Here is a 19,840-nt window from a genome sequence, read left to right as displayed (position 1 = left end):
GAATGCTGGTACCAACTGCTTGGAAGAACAGATCTGTTACTCCCTGGCACACCTCTCGTGCTTTTCACCATCACACCAACCCTGTGTCTGGGCTGCTGCATTTAATGGGTTTACACAATTTGATTGACGTGGATTTGTTGGCTTTTATATTCACATGGCCTCGAGCACCTCTAGTGATCACAGTGACTCACAAAGTCCAGGTCTTCCCTTTCTCTGAATCTTTTCTGGTGTTACAGAGCCCTGGGATCTATTCCATACCTCCAGCATCCTAGCTACCTTTCTCCAGCAGCACAGTGGATAAACCACAGCATTATCAATTTGTTTTATTCTCTATGTGCCTGCTGCTGCTGAGCACTAAGTTATGTCCCAACTCAAAGAGTGCCCTTCCAAGAGTCAGTGCTCCAGTCTATGCATGTGATTGCTCAGTTTGGATTATACAGTGGCCTGAGCTGCTGTGGTCTCATCCTAGCCCAAGATCCCCATTAATGGTAGAGCACCAGACTTCACTAACACAGGAGAGTGCTTTCAGATTCCTCTTCCAACAACCAAACTCTTACAGCTTGATAAAGACCACTCAAACAGAATAATGGTTCCACTTGATCAGCTAACTCTGGGTTTGGTTGCATGTCATTTATTTCAACTTGTACAGTGAAGCTTGAATAGCTGTGTGGAAAAACACTTAGTTGTTGCTTTATTCTTTCTTCTTAGGTAATATAATTTAAAAGTGGTAAATACACAGTATTTAAACTTGATACACCTGATAAAGTTAAATGCATAATAAAGGAGTAGGAATGAAACACAAGCCTTGTCATTAAACAAACAGTATAAAAATCAGGAATAGTTCAGGACCTTAGAAAAGAAACAGATCGATTGCCTGATAGGTAAAAGGGAACCACCATGGAAAACTACTCAGACAAGAGGCCTGGTTTCCCCTTAGCACTTTCCTGTGTGCTTTCGGAGCCAAAAAGGCTTAGTACCCAGCAATAAGCCCACAGTCAGCACCAGGCTTGCTTGGAAGGAAGGGAGTTGGGGAAATCAAGCTATTGCCCAGTTCCAAGGCACAAGCAAAATGTTCACTTCACTATAAGGAGAAAGCCAGCGTTACTACTAAGGAACAGCAGCTGGGGAACTGAGCAGGTTTATATACACAGTACAGCTTCTCTAACAGGTCATGCATTTAGAGAGATCTCCCTCACATGGCCACGCTTTATGCTTTCAACAGAACTGATCAACCAGGAAAATCCACATTGCGTTTCTTTCCGAAACGTGCATTTGGCTGCAGCCCCACCAGAGCCTGCACTGAGGGATACTCGGTTTGGAGAGCACCTTGGGGAAGTGCTGAGCTTTAGCATCCTTCAGAACCAAGCCCATGCAGGCAATCAGACACTGATCTGTGGGAGTATCTGAGGCCCAGAGACTGACTGGGCAGCAGGGAGCTGGTACAGCTGTTGAGAAGCTGCGTTATACCTGGCAGACCTGTTTGGTCAATGTAAATTGTCTCACCTGACAAATCACAACCAGGGATGGGCAGCACAGAGATCTCTACAACACACCTCTAGCAAACACACCACACACATTACTATGCACTAGCTACAAAGAATCAGATCCCCTAGCTTTTTACATTTTTTTTTGGCAGATCAAGTCCATTTGCAGGGTTAGAGAACCAGGCTGCCCACTCACACACATTTCCACAATGAAAAGTCCTTTGTAGGAAAGAGAGAGCAGGCAGCTGTAGTAGTGCTGGCCCCCAAGTTACCTGTTTGGTTTTCCCATAGCTGAAGCTGCAGGGCTTTGGCATAGCCTCGGACTAAAATGGGAGGAAAACAGTGCGTGTCTTATGGCTCCAGACTCCATAGTATTGCTCCTAAACCACCAACTGTCCTGTCCTCACTGGCTTTGGAGAGGCCAGCAGCACAATGTTTCCATAATAAATTGCAATTCAGGGGGAACATCGTTTCAAGTGATCAAAAGGCGTAAGGGACAGTTTGGGTAGGCATCTGCACCCTTGCTAATGCTGTCCTGGCTTTAACAAAAACCAGTCCTAACCAGGAATTACCAGGCCAGGTCTGACTGCAGCGGGGCCAAGGACCTCGGCACGCTGCTGCTTGTGCTGTCCAGGATAAAGGAAGACAAGGGAACGGTCACTTTCTGAAGGCAGGGCATCCATGGCCAGGGTTAATAGGCAGAGATCTTACCATTAATCCAAATACTTGGCAGTCTCCTAGTGCCTTCTTCCTGAGGGCAAAGAATTACACCTTATCAGTCCCTCACAAGCTTGGGAGACTCAAATCCTCCTTCTCTGTCAGGTACATCAAATGCCTCGTTCAAGGTCACACAACCACATCAGACTGAGAAGGGAAAACAACCAGACCTTTTCCCCCTAGTCCCACACTCCATCCACAAAACAACTGTACTTACCGTGACCCCTTTCCTTAGGCAAACCCTGGCTCCTCATTCTCCAGCTTTGTTCAAGCACGGAGAACTTGGGAAAGTGAGTCTGGACACCAGAGTCTCTCCCACCACATGACAGATTATTATTTTGTACAAGCACCACAAATAATCAGAGTAATCTGACTGAAGGTGAAAGAGCTCTTCGTAAGAAACAATCCATGAACTAGATATACACTTAATTTACTAACAAGCCTCTGACCCACAGGCATTCACAAATTACTGGTAACAAACTTGCAAAAAATACATAGCATTGGCCCCAGAATCCAGATTAAGAGTTTGGAAAACAAACATTTCTTTGAAAATTACTAGCTAATCATTAAGATCTTAAATTCTAAGCAAGCCCTAAGTCTATACTTAAAAAACAGCATAAGTTGTATTATTTTTAATTGTAGTAAACCATGTAATGTACATGGAAGTGAAGGATTTTACCCTGAATTTTATATTTTATAATATATCTACCTAGATCAAGTAAAAGATTTAGAAACAAACTGTTAGTGCTTTTTCTGTTGTTTAAAACATTCAGCTAAACACCACCTTTCACTCGTAAGTCTGCAGCAAAAATAGTTCAAGCTGAACTTAAGCCCTTAAATACCTTTTCCTTTCATACACTGAATACCTAACTTACCAAGTCCTGGTCACACCAAGGCCTCTGGAAAGGTATTAATTACCTGAGGAGGTAATTAACCTCACTTTCTGAACGTCCTGAAGATGCCATTTCACACAACTTGGCTCACAAAGATAGGCATTCTTTAAAAAGCTGAAAAGGTGGGTTTTTGCTTTGTTCCCATGCAGTTAAAAAGGTGTCAATTAAAAACAAACCAGAACGACAAGAAATAGATGCAACAACATTCCTGGTAGGTCGTGAACTCTCAAAGTGCACACGTGTGGTTGGTTTTACTGCTGTGTATCCCACTTGGCAAAAGCTTCACCCTTCTGCACGTGCCCACGGCTACGCGATGGGCATCGCGCCCCTGGGACGCCGGCGTCAGTCCCTGCAAATTATTTGGCATTAAAACCAGCTAAAAGCAGTTCCAAACACATTTTCCTTTGGCTGCTGTGGGTTTTGTTCTGCAAAGCCCTGTTGCTGCTCACCACGACCGCTCACCTCTTCGCTGTCCGCCAGCGCCTCTCCCACCAGAAGTCAGCAGTCCAAGTGATCAGAGATGTTCCATGTTTATGGCAAATAGTCGGATGTCTGATAACATGTGATAACATGCTGCTATGTGAGCTCTACATCCAGCATTGTACTGAGATAGCGCCATGTCATGCTGTGTTTGCTGTGGGCTCTGGTCACCTCGTCCCCAGCGCACACTTTGTGACGTGCCCTGGATTGAGTTGCTCAACAGAACCATAAAGTCTACGTTCACGAAAGAAGTTCCTCCTCTCCCACGTTGGGCAAGTCGTTGCATTTCAGGTTATCTTCACTGCTTCGTTTCCTGTTTTCAAAGGAAATAAACCAGCTGCTGAGTGACTCAGAAAAAGGCAAAGCAGGCCACAAGACACCAGTTTCTGCCCCTTCCCTGCCATGGGATCTTTGGGACACTGAGTATGTGTCACTTCTCCCCACATAACAGGCTGGAAGTGCTATAAAAAGATGTTTTTCATCCCATCAGAATAGCAGGCTATTCCATGTCACAAAAATCCCATAAAGCAGTTACAGATCAGACAGAGGGTGTGTGAATGTCGCAATCATGGCCCCCATGAAAGTTTCAAAGCCCAGCTATTTAATTTCTCCTCCAGAACATTGGAAAAAGCTGCAAATGTCTTTTGGGGCTGAGGTGAGGTGATGACACTTACGGCAGCAGGTTCCCAGAGGAAGACAATGACCGCTCCTCCCTCTTGCTCCCCTCGAACGGGTTCCCAAAGGATCGCTTCCGGATCATCGTTTTAACCAAGATCTGCAAAACCAGAATGTAGTTCATCAGAGTTGCTTTTCCTCCATTCAAGAGCAACAGGAACATCCAACTTTCATGCCCAAGTAATTAAAAAAACTAGTGAAAGTAAGTCAAAGTTCTCTATTAAAAGAACAGAAATCAGAAGGAAGCATCTTTGCAAGTCTCCAGCTGCTTAATACAGGGGCTGTATCCTCATCTGAAACTCTTGCAGGTGAGAGCCACACTAGGTGTAAGAGGCTGGAAAGGAGAGCAAAGCCAAGTCTGGGAGGTTTATTTCCTCCCCAGAATTAGGTTTTACTGATTACTGCATTCAGTATCTGCAAATTCCCAGTTCTCCATGATTACCTGGCAGAATAATTCACTGGAAAGGGAGAGGGTTAAGAACTGGCATGATTTTACCTTAATGTTCATCTGAAACCAAACTGAAAAGCTGGCCATTTGTCCAGCTTTGGCTGCAAACCACAAAGTTACCAATCAGAGACTGGTGGGAACAGAGATGTGCCAGGGTTCTTCCCTGGCATCCCCCAGCTTGTTTTGCTGGTGGGAGCAGACGACAAGGTGAGCAGCACTGGACTCTGTCTCGGCAGGTGCATCCCTGAGAGCCCTTAGCTTCATTTGATGTTGTTCTCATTCCTCTGTGCCTCATGCATCTGCTCACCAGGGTGCACAGAGAACCCTTCCATGTCCAAAGGGGAGGGTGTTTTATGCAAGAGTCAAAGCCACATGAGTGAATTTCATACTGGAGTGTCAACGCCTGCACTTGGCTGCACAACGATCAGGCACCAGAGGGTAATTCTGAAGATCAAATGCGAATGTGAAAATACCACATCTGCCTGGAGGCAGTGTGTTATTTAAGAGTCAAAGAGGTGCAGTAAAATCTCATTTGCCTTGAGCTGTGCTGAACACACCTGGATTTCAACAGGGCTGGGAGCACTGAGCCCACTGATCAAGTCCCCTCCGAACAGGAAAAAGGGGGTAAACCCCTCATCAATGGTGATCTCTTTAGAGCAACATCTGCTTTTTCAGCCTGAGCAGCACAAGGTACATTTGCATATTCAAATGTCTGTGGTCAGTGAGATTTCTGCAGCGCACCCCAAAGGGAGAGAGCTCCAGAAACAAGGCCAGATGTGGGCACAGCTATGAGATGGAAAAGGGGCTTCAAAGGGAAACCTGTTCTTCAAAAACATCACAGCCTGGGTGCCTACACGCAGATAACACCATGCCAGGGAACTGTGAATGGCAAGGGCTGGCGGCACCCAAAGAAATCATTAGGTTCAAAACCACAAAGGATTTTTCACCTTCCACACAGAACAGAGTTACAATGTGGTTCTCACCACCACAGTGGGTTGCAGAGAGTAAAAATATGAGCTTGAAAAGAGATGAGATGAAGTCACCAAGAATAGCTCCAGGCGGGGGCTGATGCACGTCGTGGCCCAGATAAAATCTCCATCCTAAGAAGCTCCCACAGCCCCTATGGCTGGACAGGCAGAACAGGGCAGGAGCCCCTTGTGCCTGGCCAAAACACCTGCTCCCAGCCATGGGCAGGTTCTGGACCAGATGCTCTTTTGCCCTGAGTAAATACAGTGATATTTGGGCAGCCAGCTCAAGTGTGAAGACCAGCAACCCACTGACAGTTTTACCTTTGGAACTGCTCTAAAATATTCCCTTGCACTGTGGGATACAGCCACACCCAGTGAGCTGCTGAGACCCTGAGACACTGAAGTGTCTTACAGCACTTGTTTCCAAGAGAGGGAAGGTCTTTGCTCTAATCCTGTCCAATGCTTCTGTCCTTCAGCAGCAAACTCCAGCTGCTCAGGGCCACCCCAGCAGGCAGCGTGGACCCTGCTGTACATCCACAGACCATCAACTCCTTTGTACTCACCACGGTGGCCAGGCTGGGAATGTGCTTCACTGAATTCTCCACCTCCTCCTCCGTCACCTCGACGAGGGTGCAGTTCTCATCCTCCGTGGGCAGCAGCTCCGCTCCGTTCTTGGTGACCCAAGGGTGCAACTTCAATTAATAATACAGCCTGTCAGGAACGATTTCCTCTTTTTCATAACTCAAACAACACAAGCCTGGCAAACGCATCTCCTTGTCCAAGCTATGGCTCCTACGTGCTCCTTGAAACGCCAGGGAGCAGGGCAGGGATGTGCCATCTCACTGGTGAGCCAGCTCACCCCGGTGCTGCCAGGAACTGCACAGTCCAGAGCAGAAAATGCCGTGGTGTGGCTCATTCAGAGCCAGCACTAGCCCCACCTACACAACCAAGCCATAACCTTGGTGACCTACAGCACTGGGATCTCTGGGCTTTAGGGAAGGAGACCTATCTTCACTCTCATCTTATGGATGAGGCAGCATCAAGAGGCAGGAGAGATTTATTCCAGTCCATACGTATGAGCAGCAGTAATGGGGAGACCCACCGAGCCCTCATCCTGAACCTGGTTTAATCCATGGCTGAAGGCAGAACCCCTGTTTCTCCTTGCCCACACACTGGTAACTTGGTCAGCTGCAGGAGGAGCACAAAATGGTTCCGCAATTCCCCCGCAATCCTTTCCCCCTACCTTGGTCTCCATTCTCTCAGCTTCTCGCCCCTTCCAGGCTCCCGCAGGGGCGAAGGACCAGAAATCTCCTGCGAAATGCTGTTGCACAGTACTTTCCTGGTAGCAGAGGAAATACTGTACTCAGGGGATTTCCTTTTGCCTGTGACTTCTATAGGCACCAAAGGTCCCAAAGCTGAGCAGGTCCCAGAGCAGGGGAAGGAGCTGGGACTTACCTGCCCAGGGGCCCTGGGCACAGGGGGAGGACCTAGCCTGGCGCGATCAAACTGACTCCCAAAAAAAGCCAAGCAAGGAGAACCCAACAGAAGTGAAGCCACAGCCAGCACCAGGAAGCTGGGTCAGTACCTTGATTTCTGGGACCGAAATCCTAGATTCAGGATTTTTATCCAACATCCTTGTGATCAAATCCTTCAAGAAGTCTGTAACTTCTGGCCTGTGGAAGGAAGAAGGGAGAGATGAGATGGGGAAAGGGATGAATGCTGTCTCTGTTGGTCACCTCAGTGCCAGCCACTGTGAGCCTTCCCAGGCAGAGGGGCTGGACCCCAGCCCCAGCAAGGATGCAACTTCGGGTCCTCATACACCCCCTCCTCTCCAAACCCCCCGAAAAAGCAAAATAACCCCTTATGAGGCAATGTGAAGTGTGATCCCACAGGGCAGAGCAGGGAGAGGCCAACTCAAAGCCTGGGTTTTGCAAAACCACAGAAGAGCAGGGCCAGCCCTACCCAGGGAGTGCTTGAGAAGCAACTGCAATGAGCTGTAAAATAAGGATTGATGGGTTGTTTTTGTTTTTGAGTACTTACTGGTCTGGGAACTCCAACGTTTGGGTCTTGATTTTATTGTGTAAACTCAAGATCCTTTCATCCATAAAAGGGCACTACCATGAAGAAAAAAAGCAATGAAGAAAGCAACAATCTCCATTAAGAGGCAGCAGTGGGGCAGCCAGAGGAACATCAGGATCTCATAGGGTATGAACGATAGCAAAGATCCAGTTACAGGGAAATTCCAGAAGATTTCCTATTACACCAATGTCTACTTATAGACACGATGAAAAAAACATTTAACCAAAAATTACCAATTGCTGTAAGAGCTCCCTTCCTAAAAAATCTGCCAAGGCACAGAATTTTTTCCACTGGGGAAGAAGAAAAACACAACCCTTTTGGCTGCACCCATTCAAGGGACAGGCAAAGGTTTCCCATTTCCATCCACACATGCTCATCTCCACTCAGCTCAAACAGGGACACAAGGTGCCAGTGCCACTGCTTACCTGTAACATGGGAGGCACAAACCAACCCCCCCAAACACCAACAGCACTGAAAAACCATCTCATTACCTGCCCAAACACGAAGCAGTACAGGGTGATCCCCATGGCCCAGACATCCAAAGCCTGCAGAATGAAGAAAGCACAGTTAAATCTACAACAGACAATGTGTGCAAGGTTAGTCCAAGACTCTTCACACTGCTATTAAATACCTTTCCAGAGAAGATTTTCCTGGTTTCTGAGAGCGTCTCTGGGGCCATGAAGGCAGGAGTGCCCACTGTGTTGGTTAAGAGGGCATCAGCTCCCTTGAACTCGTTGCTCACTCCGAAGTCGGCGATCTTGATGTGCCCGTCTTCCCCCACGAGGAGGTTGGAAGGTTTAATATCCCGATGGATTATCTTCTGATAGTGCACTGCAGCCAGAGGGACAACGAGTGGTGCAGCAGCACTGGTCTGCTGCTCTGCAGCAAAGGAGCCACAAGGGCTCCATGTGGCCTAAGACCTTCTGCTAATGCCACAACCAGCCCCAGCTTTAAAAGCCCCTGTGCAGCATAAGCCACCAGAAACAGCACTGCACATCAGCAGAAAGGCCAGCTCCAGGTGTTTAGAAAAAAACCCAAAAATAAGAAATCCCATCATTTTTGCAGAGACACTCACAGTATTCAATGCCCTTGATCAGATCCTGGAAATAGAACCGAGCCTGGTCCTCGCTGAGAGGTTTCAAGGTTGGGATTTCCATCACAGGGCTGCAAAGGCAACAGAGAACAGAGTTCATTCCCTACCTGGATGTGCTGAAACAGGGCCCGAAGGCTTTGTCACCAGCTGGTGACAGCACACAACCCCAAACACAGGCACCTGCAGGGTGTACTCAGCTGTAACCGGGCTGGGGAGACGCTACTCAGACCTCAAGCCCCACCATGAACCTCCCCATCACCTCTGTACCCCATTCCCACCTTGGGTGGCCAAGCTCTGCCACCCACAAACCCATCTCATGTTCAAGTGTTAGTAGGATTTAATCTGGAATTCAGTACTCACCCCTGCTTCACCAGTTCAAACACTGCAACACAAAAGAGAAGGTGATTACGGATCGCTTACAGGGTATGGCTCCTGCAAGCAGTCTCAGCACAAAAGCAATTATTTTAATGACAAAAATTCTAAAAATAATATGTTATTTTTAAAAAGGAGATGCCGTCTTATGCAAGGCATGTGGCATTTGGGTTGCTCCCATTTTCACTTAAGGGGATGCTGCCAACTATCTTCTCAGTGCTGCAGCTTCAGCATCATGAAGTGCCCTCCACGGCACATAAAAACCCTCAGTTTGCCACCAAAAAAGCAGAGCCCACACCCCGAGCAAACCTCTGCACTTGGCCTCACACACTCCTCCACTAGTACAGGCTGAACATAAATGATGGAAAAGAAATGCCTTCTCCAAGAGTTTTGTATTTACATCAAGCAAACAACTGCAGTCTGCCAGGCAGGTTGGAATGTGGCTCATTTGTACCTTGGATCATTAACTCGTGCCTTTTTCCCTGAAGTCAAAGAAATAAAAACTACTTTCTATCAGCCCGGCTTCAAAGCTGAGAACATCAGTGCTGGTGCTCTCATGGCAAAACATGCCCTGGCACCGAATTAATGCCAATAAAGTGCTATAAAGCACTCTTGTCTCTGTTCCCTACCCAAACCTCATCCTATTTGCTACTCCAGCACATCCAGGCTATACCCAAAGTGAAGAAGAGACCCAGCCCCACACACAAAACTGCTCTAAAACACAGTGGGAACCTTTGCCCCATCCCTCTGACACCCCAGGGCAGTGGGCAGTTACCCATGTACAGGTGATCCTCACTGGGGTCATCCAGGACCTGCCAAAGGAAGCAAAAAGGCAATTAAACAGTGCCAAGAAAGCCTTGCAAATTAAAAATTGTGATATTTTATTTAGCAGCCATCTCAGTTCTGCACCATCTGCACCATCAGCACGGTCTGCTCATCTCTGAGCTTCTACCCACAAGAGTAGGGAAAAAAAGAGGACAGAGATGTAGCTGTACTTCAAGGAAGCAAATATTTAAAACACACAGGAAGCATCATCTGACTCATGAGCCAAATAAACTCCAGCCTGCTCATCCTTAATTCTTGATTTTTGGACTGTTTCATACAGGCAGTGGGTGGAGGGCAAGGCAGCTGCACAGCTGAACCTGCACAGAAACACCAGTTCATCCCCAAAACCTGTCTCAGCACTTGCTTCCTCCACAGAAGCAATATTTTTCTGCATTTCCATTTCTGGGCAGGAAAGAAAAAATCTTTTGGGAGGTGAGGAGGTGTTTCCTTCTAAACCAAGGAAAACACAATTCTCCCTAAGGCAGGACCTTAGGCCCTTGCTCCCTTCTGGGGTCACTCCCCTTCACCCAAGACAAGGTGTAGCCCATCCCTGCAGCATCCAGGCTCCATCACGCTCAAGGATGAGTTTTGGAAGGAAGCCAGCGCTTACCTCCACCAGCTTCACCACGTTGGGGTGGTCCAGCTTCTTCAGGATGGCAATCTCCTGGTAGACCTGTTCGATGGGTCCTCTGGGCTGCAGGCAGCCCTCAGAAGCAGCTTTGGCCCCGCGGGGCGGCGGGCGGCCTGTGGGAAAGGCAAAGATGTGTCCAGTCAGGAACAATCCCCCAGGATCCCCAAAACATCCCCCAACCAAAAGGTTTTGTGCCACTTACGGGGGAAGCCCGCCTGTCTCATCAGCTTCTTTTTTGAGAGAACCTTCATTGCCTGCAAGAGGGGAACAAATGTGGAATTTGGGGCTAGTCAAGGATAAAATGTGGCTGGTGGGATGGGGCAGGGAGTCAGCAGAGGGGATCCATCCCCCTCCCACCTTGCCCCGCTGCGGGCTCTAGGGCCTTGAGCTACTCACATAGTAGGTGTTATCGTCCTCGTTGTAGGCCAGCTTTACCACCCCATAGGAGCCCTGGAGAGGGGGCACAGCCATGGGGCAGCAGTTAGGGACAATCCAAAAAACCCACATCACCAAACCTGGCTCTGGGCTCCTCCGCAAACCCACCCCACAGGGATCACAGAGCTGGTGGGCGATGCTGGGAGGAACAGGGGGGTGTACAGTCTGACATCACACTGACAGCAAAGAAAAGCTTCAAATGCCCCATTGCGTGGGAGGGAGAGCGAAGGGGGAAAATTAATAATAATCTTTAAAATATACAATTCAATTGGCACCACTCAGAACCGAACAGGAAGCAACAAAGAACTGCCATGGCAAGTGGATGGACTGCTCCCATTCTGAAGCATTCCCATGACTGGAAAGTGAAAGCGAGCCCGACACTCTCCCACCCCAAAACCCCTCATCCCACCCCAAACCCAATATTCACCTTCCCGATCTCATCTTTCAGCTTGTACTGGTTGAGCTGCACACAGTCCTGTGGGGAGAGAGCGGGGAAGTTTGGCATGAGCCACAAAACCGCTCGCATTCGCTCTTCTTTTAAATCTCCAGCAAAACTTTCTCTGCAAACTCACGCCCCGTCCTGCTCTACCCAAGCACCCATGTGGAGCTGGGCAGCTTTGATTCATGAGCCACAAAAGCCACCCACTAAGCCACACGTTGGTGTGTTTATAGATGGCTAATTGCAAACGTTAACGGCCGGGCAGGCGATCCTGTCCTGCCCACTCATGTGGAACAAGAGCAACGGACCAGGAGAGCCCTGAGGGGTTTAATGCTGGCAACCTGGTGCCAAGTAATTTTATTTCTTCTGGGCAAAGCAGCCTCTTGCTGCCTGTTTTCTGTCAGGCTCGGGGCAGGCAGGGCTGTTTTCTCTTTAGGTCTCAGTGAACTTCTCTGTTTCTTATTTTTAAGGAATAAAGAAACTTGTGGTACACTCCTGGCTTCCACCAAACAACTGTGAGAGTTGGTGGCATCAGCAAAAGGCACAAAAACTGGTGAGTTGAGATCTCGCCTCCCTGAGGGCTGTCCCCATGGCCCAGCATGTCCCACTGCCCTCTGCCACACACATGCAAACATGCCGTAGGGGTTTATCCCAAAAAAAACAAGTGAGAAGAAATGCCACGGTGGGGAAATCCAGGCAGATGGGGGCAGGAGAACTGTGGGAGCAGCATTCACCCTTCTCACCTGTAATGTTCATCCCCCTCACCTGCAATCCCGTGATGGACACACGGTTGGACTCCACCGTCGGCCGCCGTGGCAGCCGTGGGGAGGAGTGTGGGGACGTCACCGGGGAGTAAGGGAGGGAGGGGTAGATGAACCGTTCGCTGGCGCCGTTGCCATTCCCAGGTGAGCGGGCAGGCTGCGGCCGCTCCTGCAGGGACAGCTTGCGGCCGGAGAGGTGCAGCTTCCGGCCATCCCCAAAGCCCTCACTGCTGGGCACGTCCATCTCCTCCTCGCTTGCGCTCCCCGTGGCGTCGTGCTCGGTCACCACGATGAGCGAGGCCATGCTGGTGTGGCCGGGGCTCAGCACCGGGGGGTCCCGCAGCGCCGCGGGAGCTTGGCGGCCGCAGCCTCCAGTGCAGCAGAGGGGCCGTGGGGCAGGCAAGCTGCCGGGGACATGTGGCAGTGTGGAGAGACTGATGGCCTCATCCTGGCCATGCTGTGGCGGGGAGATGTGCCTGCAAACACAGGGTGGGTCAGCCAGGCTCTCCGGAAAGCAGGATTTCCTGCTCGTCATTGTGCTACAGATTGATTTATTCATTCCATAGGGAATGGCAAAGCCAAGGGCAGTGGTGCAGGATGGCACCAGGATGCACAATCACCCTGCCATGGGACAGACCCCAGGCCGGAGCCAGCCTCAACCCCAGGGCTGTCACTACTGTTCCTCCCATGCCCTTTACCTAAACACCTCCAGGGAATAAAAACTCCATCATCTCCACTATGGAAATACTCCAAAGGGGTTAAAGGGCAGGATCCAGAATTGCACTATACCGGCATAAATACCACTGAGTTCCCTACTTTACTGCTCAAAGTGAGCACATCTTTGCCAACCCCCCCCTCAGACAAAGCAGTTCAGGGGCACAGGGACTCACTTACCAAGCGTAGGGTGTAGGACCAGCCCCCTGGCTCACTGCTTCCTCCCACAGCCTATCATTGCCAGCGATTTCTCTTCCTCGCCCTGTGGCCTTCTGTGCAAAACTCAGGTCCCCAAACCTTGAGGTAGAGAAAACTGTTAGCAACAAAGAATTAAAAAAAAAAAATCAAATAATTAAGTGATAATTAAAAAAGAGGAGAAAATTATGTTGATTCACACGTGCCAGGCACCCCACAGCACCTAGGGCTGTTCAGTGGTTGGTTGGCTCTAAACCATCCCTCTTCCCTGCCCCAACACTGGTGCTGTTTTTAATTTCTAGGTTAACAAGTTGCCACAGAAGGAAGCGAAAAAAATATCCTGAAACAACCAGCCCAGAAGCAGGAACAGGGTTTGAGGCGTTTTTCTGCCTGGTTCCCACACCTCGACGAGGCGGCCAGTTAAAATTAGCTCCACTCATCTCCATTGAAGTTTCCGTGCTGCACCCGCAGCACAACCACTCTGAATCAGCCCAGCAGAAATTATGGGTCAAGTACAGAAATCAAATCATCTCCCCCTCCTCGAGGCTTCACAATGGCCTAATTGCTGTTTTCAACACTGATCTATAAACCGGAGCTTTTGTGCCCAAGTGGGACTGGCCTGGAGCTGAAGCCAACGCGGCACCGCTCGCTGCTGTGAGGCACGGAGAAGCACAGGGATGGGGAGGCTATAAATAAGCCAACGAACAGCAACAAGGACAAACTATTCCAGAAACGCCAGGTTTCGTGGGGCTGAATCCGCTCCTGGATGGGGCTCTGCTGGATGAGAGAGCTGGGAGCCACCAGCCAAGCCAAATTCTCCCCGCAGTGCTGCTGGCAGCCCACGGCAGCGTGTTTTAATGCACTCCCAAATGGATTAAAACAAACAGGCAGCCCCCCCCATTCATCCTGAATTCACAGGGATGCATCTCAAGGCCATTTGCCTGGCTCGCTTTGGGCACCCCTCCAGTGGGCGCATATAAATAGCTGCCCTGAAGCCGGAGCTGATCCAGAATGCTGTGCCCTCTACCCTTACCGTGCTCTGTGGCCGCACCAAAAAAGGCAGCTCATCAGGGCAGCCTTGGGATGAAACCACCCCAGGAACATCACTGGTAGCAACATCGGTCCCCAACGGTGCCACAGCACGGCTGGGCATCCCATCCTGCCCCCAGAGAATTGCCTGCATCCCGATTTCCAAGCGTTCCTGATAAACTTTGCCAGGCTTGAGCAAAACAGAGTTATGAAGTCTCAGTCACACTTGAGAGCTGAGCGTGTCCTGGCCGGCGGGAGTTAATTGGCTTGACCAGGATAAACATATCAAGTCTGATTAATTCAAGCAGGCTTCCCCAGGCTCTGTGAACTAAAAGTCATCCAAGCCCCATCCTAACATCAGCTGGAGTGGGAAATCAGATGGGTTTTCCCTCTGAGTGTGTGCAAAGGGTTGGAGGATGGGGGTTTTCAGAAATTGCCCTCTGAGATGACACCTCCCCTGAGAGAAACCCAAAAGTAGGGTCACACTGTTGAACACAGCCCTGTTATCCTTAATAAGCACATGAGGAGGCTGAGGAGGAGGAGGTGAACAGCTGTATTCCCAGCCAGAGAGAAAAGTAAATAGCTGAAATGAGGGCAATAATCCCAAAGAGAGAAAATACAGCCTGGGGGCTTTGGCTACACCAACCCATCCAGGCCCTTGCCTGGGGAAAAGCAGCACATTCTGGTATGAACTCCAGCAGATCCTTATGTAAAAGGGAGCAGCACATGCCCACAAAATCCTCAGGAAATATAACAGCCTGGTGTATAGGAATGATTTATCGGCACAGCTTTTGGCTGCAATCCATATATAACCCATAGCGGCTGCAGCAGGATTATCGAAGCAATCAGTCTCGCATCTAATTCAGCAAGGAGAGGGATATTAAAATGAAAAGAGGTCTGCGAAACCCTGGCAGCAGCTCTCCCTCTCGCTCAGAGTCCACGTGGCTCGAGCGGAAGCGAATGGGAGTGAAATCAGCCCCCGCGAGGGTGAGGGATTTTCACAGCCCCCTCGGGCCGCCCCAGCTCTGCTGAGAGCGTGTGGGCCCTGCCTGGGCCCTGCTGGATGTGGCCACCTCCAGAGGGGAACATGCCGACCGATTCTGGGCGAGTGCAGAGGGTGACACCTCGCAGGCAGCACTGACTGCTCGGATTTAAATCAGAGCCTACGGATGCCTCAGCCTGCCCTTCCCTCCCCAGAGCTGTTTCTCTCCCCAGATGCGGGGGCCGCACACTCTCCTTCCCCATGCGTGCTTCCCTGTGGCAAGGCAGCCACAGTGTCAGGATCAGACCCTCCTAAGGGGGTAAGACTTGGTGGCAGCTCGGCAGTGACCCCTGCATCCATCCTTCCGTGGGGGTCAGCTCACAAACGCCAACTTAAGCTGTTTATTGAACTCAAAACACCAAAACCAGGGCTGATTTTACTCGCAGAGATTCTCCCCTGCTATTGCTGAAGGTTGGTTAAAAGCCAAGCAGGGCCAGCCTGGGGCAGTTATTGGTCTCCCTGGGCAGAGTCCAGTGGCTATTTTGCTTTCCCCGGTCAGGGTCAGCGGTGGAAGTGCCCGTGCCAAGAGTGGTGTCATCTGCAGCAACGGGGGCATCGATCACAGTTTCCCTTCCTACGGGTGAGCACAGACCTTGCCAGAAATATATTAGTCACTGTAGTATACAAAGACCATATGCATCCCCCACCTGACTTTAATGGGAAAAAATCTCTCGGCAGTTTCTCTAGAAGTCAAGAGGACACCCAAATTTATGAGATACTGGAAACAGGCACCCATGCCTCATCTAGGACAGGTCGCTGTGCCCAAGCAGCAAAGCTTGTCATCGCCCCAGGGTGAATGGAAGAGCCTCCTGCGCTGCCTGGCCCAGCCAGCACAGGGTAAAAAGAACTGGGGAAAAAATGCAAAGCCAAACTGGTAGCATTGTAGTGTCACAACACCCAGCAGCAGGTTTCAACAGGAGTCACAAAAACGTCTTTACCGAGGTTTTTTTATAATTTTGAAGATACTCCCTAATACTGCTGAAACAATATATAATGAGCATCCCAAAAGAGCATAAGCTCCAGAGATGGTGCTGAGCACGGGCCAGGATGAGCTCAGGGCATCCCCATCACCTTGCTCAGCACTGCCAAGCGACTCCCAGTTTTCCTGGAAACATCAGCTCCAGCCCATGATGCCCACAAGAGAGGAAATGAGAGCACTTCTGCACTTTAAAAGACATTAGGGCTGAGTTGAAAGCAAAGGCTCCTCCAAATTACCTCCCCAAAGTGGTAACAGCCTTCCCCAGAACAGCACTGGTCCATCAGACACCCCTCACAGCACACTCAGGTATGGGCTTTTGGGGTCTGTTGGCTGTTTTTCCCAAGAGAAAGTGCTCATGGAGAGGGGCCAGGAGACGGACGGGGCTCGTTCTCCCAGGAGAGGGGCTGTCTCTCTGGTTGTGGTCTCTCCGGTGACCACAGCCACCACACATCCTCTCCCCAGTGTGGTCCCCCTGGCCCTGAGGACAACCTGTTCCCAGGGGTGGTTTCTGCCCCTGCAGCATTGCAGTCAGCCCACAGCTCCATCACACTAGCTTCCCGTGGTCATCTCACTTCTGCTCTTGGTCTTGAATGTTACCTTCATGCTCCTGATGCTCTGTGCCGTGCACGTGGCTGCAGGGCTGCATCCCACTTCCTAACCACGCTCCGTCACTCGCAGCAACCCAACCTGTGGCTTCTAATGAGACCTGTCCCCTGTACACAGCCGCTCCATCAACTCCACCCCCTTCACCTTTTCCTGGACTCTCACTTGCCTCTTGACCTTAAAAATCCCCTCTTTTCCCAACCCCATGGCCTATCTTTCCCTGGCACCCCTGATCTCGCCCCTCCATCCCCGGGCAGGAGCCCCGTGGGGTCTGTGGGGCACGCGGTGTGGCCACCCGGTCCCATGGCACGCCCGGGATGCCGGCACCCGCCGGGTCCCGCAGCACGTGTCGGGGCCGGCGGCAGCGGGATGTCCGCGGGGCCCCGGCGGCCACGGCGCAGCTCCCCGGAGCGGGATGGGGAAATGACAGCACCGAGCCCGCACCGCGGGAGTGTCCGCACAGGCCGGCCACGAGAGCCCCGTCCGGAGGCGATGCCGTTCGCCGCCCGGAGAGCAGCCCCAGCCCCGGCTCCATCCCCGCTCCATCCCTGGCCCGGCCGCCCCCGCCCGCCCGGTCCCTCCGGGCGCGGCTTTGTCTCCGCCACCGCGGGCGCATCCCCCGCCCGGGCCCGCCCGGCCTCCCCGCCAGCTCCCGCAGCACCGACCTGGCGGGGAGCGACCCCGGGACCCCGCAGCCCCCGCAGCCTCCGCCGCGCTGGGCCGGAGCGCGGCTGCCCGGCGCCGCCTTCGCTTTCGGTTCCGCTCCGGCGGCGGCAGCGAGGGAAGGAGGGAGGGAAGGAAGGAGGGAGCGATGGAAGGAGAGAGGGAGGGAGAGAGGGAGGCCCCGCTCCGCCCCGGGGAGGGGCAGGTTTCCCCCCAAGCAGCCGTATCCTGCCCGCCCGCCCCTTGTAAGCCGCTCTTGGGGTGTGTTTTGTTCTTTTGTTTATTTATAAATTTTTTTCCCCAGTGTTTTATTCCCCCCCGGGCCGCGCGGCCCCGCCTCACCTCCCCGCGGGTCGCAGCGCGGAGCCCCGGCCGGTCCCGCTGCCGCCGAGCCCCGCTGCGGGCTCCCCGCGTCCGCCTCGGGGGGACACGAGCCCCCGCGTCCCCCGCCTCATCCCCCTGCCTCTGTGCAAACACTGGGCTTCCAGCGTCAGGGCGGCTGGGGGCAAACCAGGTTACCTGCGCCAGTTCCCCCGGACTGACCGATTGCCCAAATCATCACCTAAAGGGCAGGTTTGGAAACCAGTTGTTTGGAAATGTCAGATTGTTTGCCACCACCAAACAGTTCCCACACAAGTTGCAGCTCTGTAGCGCTGAGACAGAGCTCACGGGCACGGCCTTTAACACCGCGGCTGGCACCAGCCCTCGGTCCATTTTTTGGGGTTTGTTATTTCTATCCAGCACCGTTTCTGCACCAAGCTCACCCGCGGTTTTCTTTTCGTGAAGCAACAGCTTCAGCCTTGAGCAGATGCAAATGCCACAGCCGGCCAAACCCTCTTCCTCAATTTGCTTTAAGACTCGTTTGTAGGCACCACTCTGACACCGTAGAGCTCCCCAGAGCAGAGCCAGGCCTCCATACCAGCTCTGTAGATAAATATTGTAATTCTGACCAGAATCGTGAAAGCCACTCTAAAAATCAGATTTATGCACTTACCGTAACAGCGTGGGCGCTCCAAACATTTTAAGGGTTGAACTCCTTAATGTCGGTTAATACACAGCTGAGAGGGAATGAGCCACCACCAGCGTTCCACAAAGCTGGGTTCCCCTTTGCTGTTGGGAACATCGTTTTAAAATCAAGTCTCTGATGATCTGCCAACAGCCCCGATGCAGCACTAATTAATGGAATGTGTAAACTAACACCGGACTATCCTTGTCTCAACCACACCTTCATGCTTCTCTCTTCCTCCTTACCTGGCCAGGCTCCAGCAGAACCAGGTTTAGGTCTGGTCTGGCTTTCTCGTTGCTGACAATGCCACAGTTAAATCTACTGCTTCCAGGCAGGGTAGCTGCCGGTGTTTAATGATGTTCAGCTTTTATGTAGTCACCAGGTGACTGGCACCCACAAAAGGTTTACACTCACAGAAGTGCAATCCTGCCTGCCCTCAAATCCCACACTACAACCAAAATGAAATTTTCTTCCAAAATGAGGATCTCATTGTTAGCAGCCAGTGCCAGCACATCAGATACTCAGTTAAATAATGGTTTAGGTTAGAAAGGACCTCAAAGACCATCTCATGGGCAGGGACACCTTCCACTATCCCAGGTTGCTCCAAGCGCTGTCCAGCTTGGCCTTGGACACTTCCAGGGATGGGGCAGCCGCAGCTTCTCTGGGGAAGCTGTGCCAGGGCCTCACCACCCTCACAGGGGAGAATTTCCCCCCAGTATCCCATCTAACCCTGCCCTCTGCCAGTGGGAAGCCATTCCCCCTTGTCCTTGCACTCCAGGCCCTTGTTCAAAGTCCCTCTCCAGATTCCTTGAAGGCCCCTCCAGGTACTTCAGTCAGTTGTGCTCTCCATCGATTCACCCATAAAAGCAGAGCAGGTGAGTGACACAGTGCTGAGGGGAGAATACACACAATAAAAACATTTCAGCTGAGCTGGGGCTATTGTTTCCCACTTTTGACTCTCCTCATCCCCTCTCTGCACAAGGACACATGAAACAACAGTGCCAGGACTTTGCACAGTTACACCTCTCTGACTGAACCTGGTCTTTTTTCCTTCTGCCAGCACCATCTGTTTCTACAGCATAAACAGCAACTGCAGACAGGTTAAAAGCAAGGACACATTTTAAATGAGACTCCTCCTTCCATACCACTTATAAAGAGCACAAACATTTTCCACTATTTTTTGTACCCGTGTTCATAAAGCCTGCATTGATTCAGGAAATGTCACTACTAAGAACAGAACACTTCTTCGTGACTGCACTACTCCCCTCAGTGTGTTTATAACATGGTCAAGAGGGTCTTTTCTCTTTTT

General features: G+C 51.1%; 1 protein-coding gene across 1 annotated transcript; it reads right to left on the bottom strand.

Annotated features, from left to right (window-relative positions):
- Positions 1 to 609: 609 nt before the first annotated feature.
- On the bottom strand, positions 610 to 17,680 carry CAMKK2 (calcium/calmodulin dependent protein kinase kinase 2). The gene is made up of 18 exons (XM_048322671.1): positions 17,528 to 17,680; positions 13,195 to 13,311; positions 12,305 to 12,776; positions 11,528 to 11,575; positions 11,062 to 11,115; positions 10,868 to 10,919; positions 10,645 to 10,778; positions 9,985 to 10,021; positions 9,198 to 9,219; positions 8,820 to 8,908; positions 8,376 to 8,575; positions 8,236 to 8,289; positions 7,706 to 7,779; positions 7,251 to 7,338; positions 6,909 to 7,004; positions 6,229 to 6,357; positions 4,249 to 4,349; positions 610 to 3,887 (listed from the first exon to the last, which is right to left on the bottom strand). The coding sequence occupies exons 3-18, from the start codon at positions 12,602 to 12,604 to the stop codon at positions 3,815 to 3,817; spliced, it is 1,551 nt and encodes a 516-aa protein (XP_048178628.1). The 5' UTR covers positions 12,605 to 12,776; positions 13,195 to 13,311; positions 17,528 to 17,680; the 3' UTR covers positions 610 to 3,814.
- Between the last annotated feature and the right edge of the window lie 2,160 nt (positions 17,681 to 19,840).

The sequence above is a fragment of the Corvus hawaiiensis genome, chromosome 18 (genome assembly GCF_020740725.1).
Source record: "Corvus hawaiiensis isolate bCorHaw1 chromosome 18, bCorHaw1.pri.cur, whole genome shotgun sequence".
NCBI lineage: Eukaryota > Metazoa > Chordata > Aves > Passeriformes > Corvidae > Corvus > Corvus hawaiiensis.
Note: the sequence above shows the minus strand (reverse complement) of the source record. Positions and strands in the feature narration are given on the sequence as shown.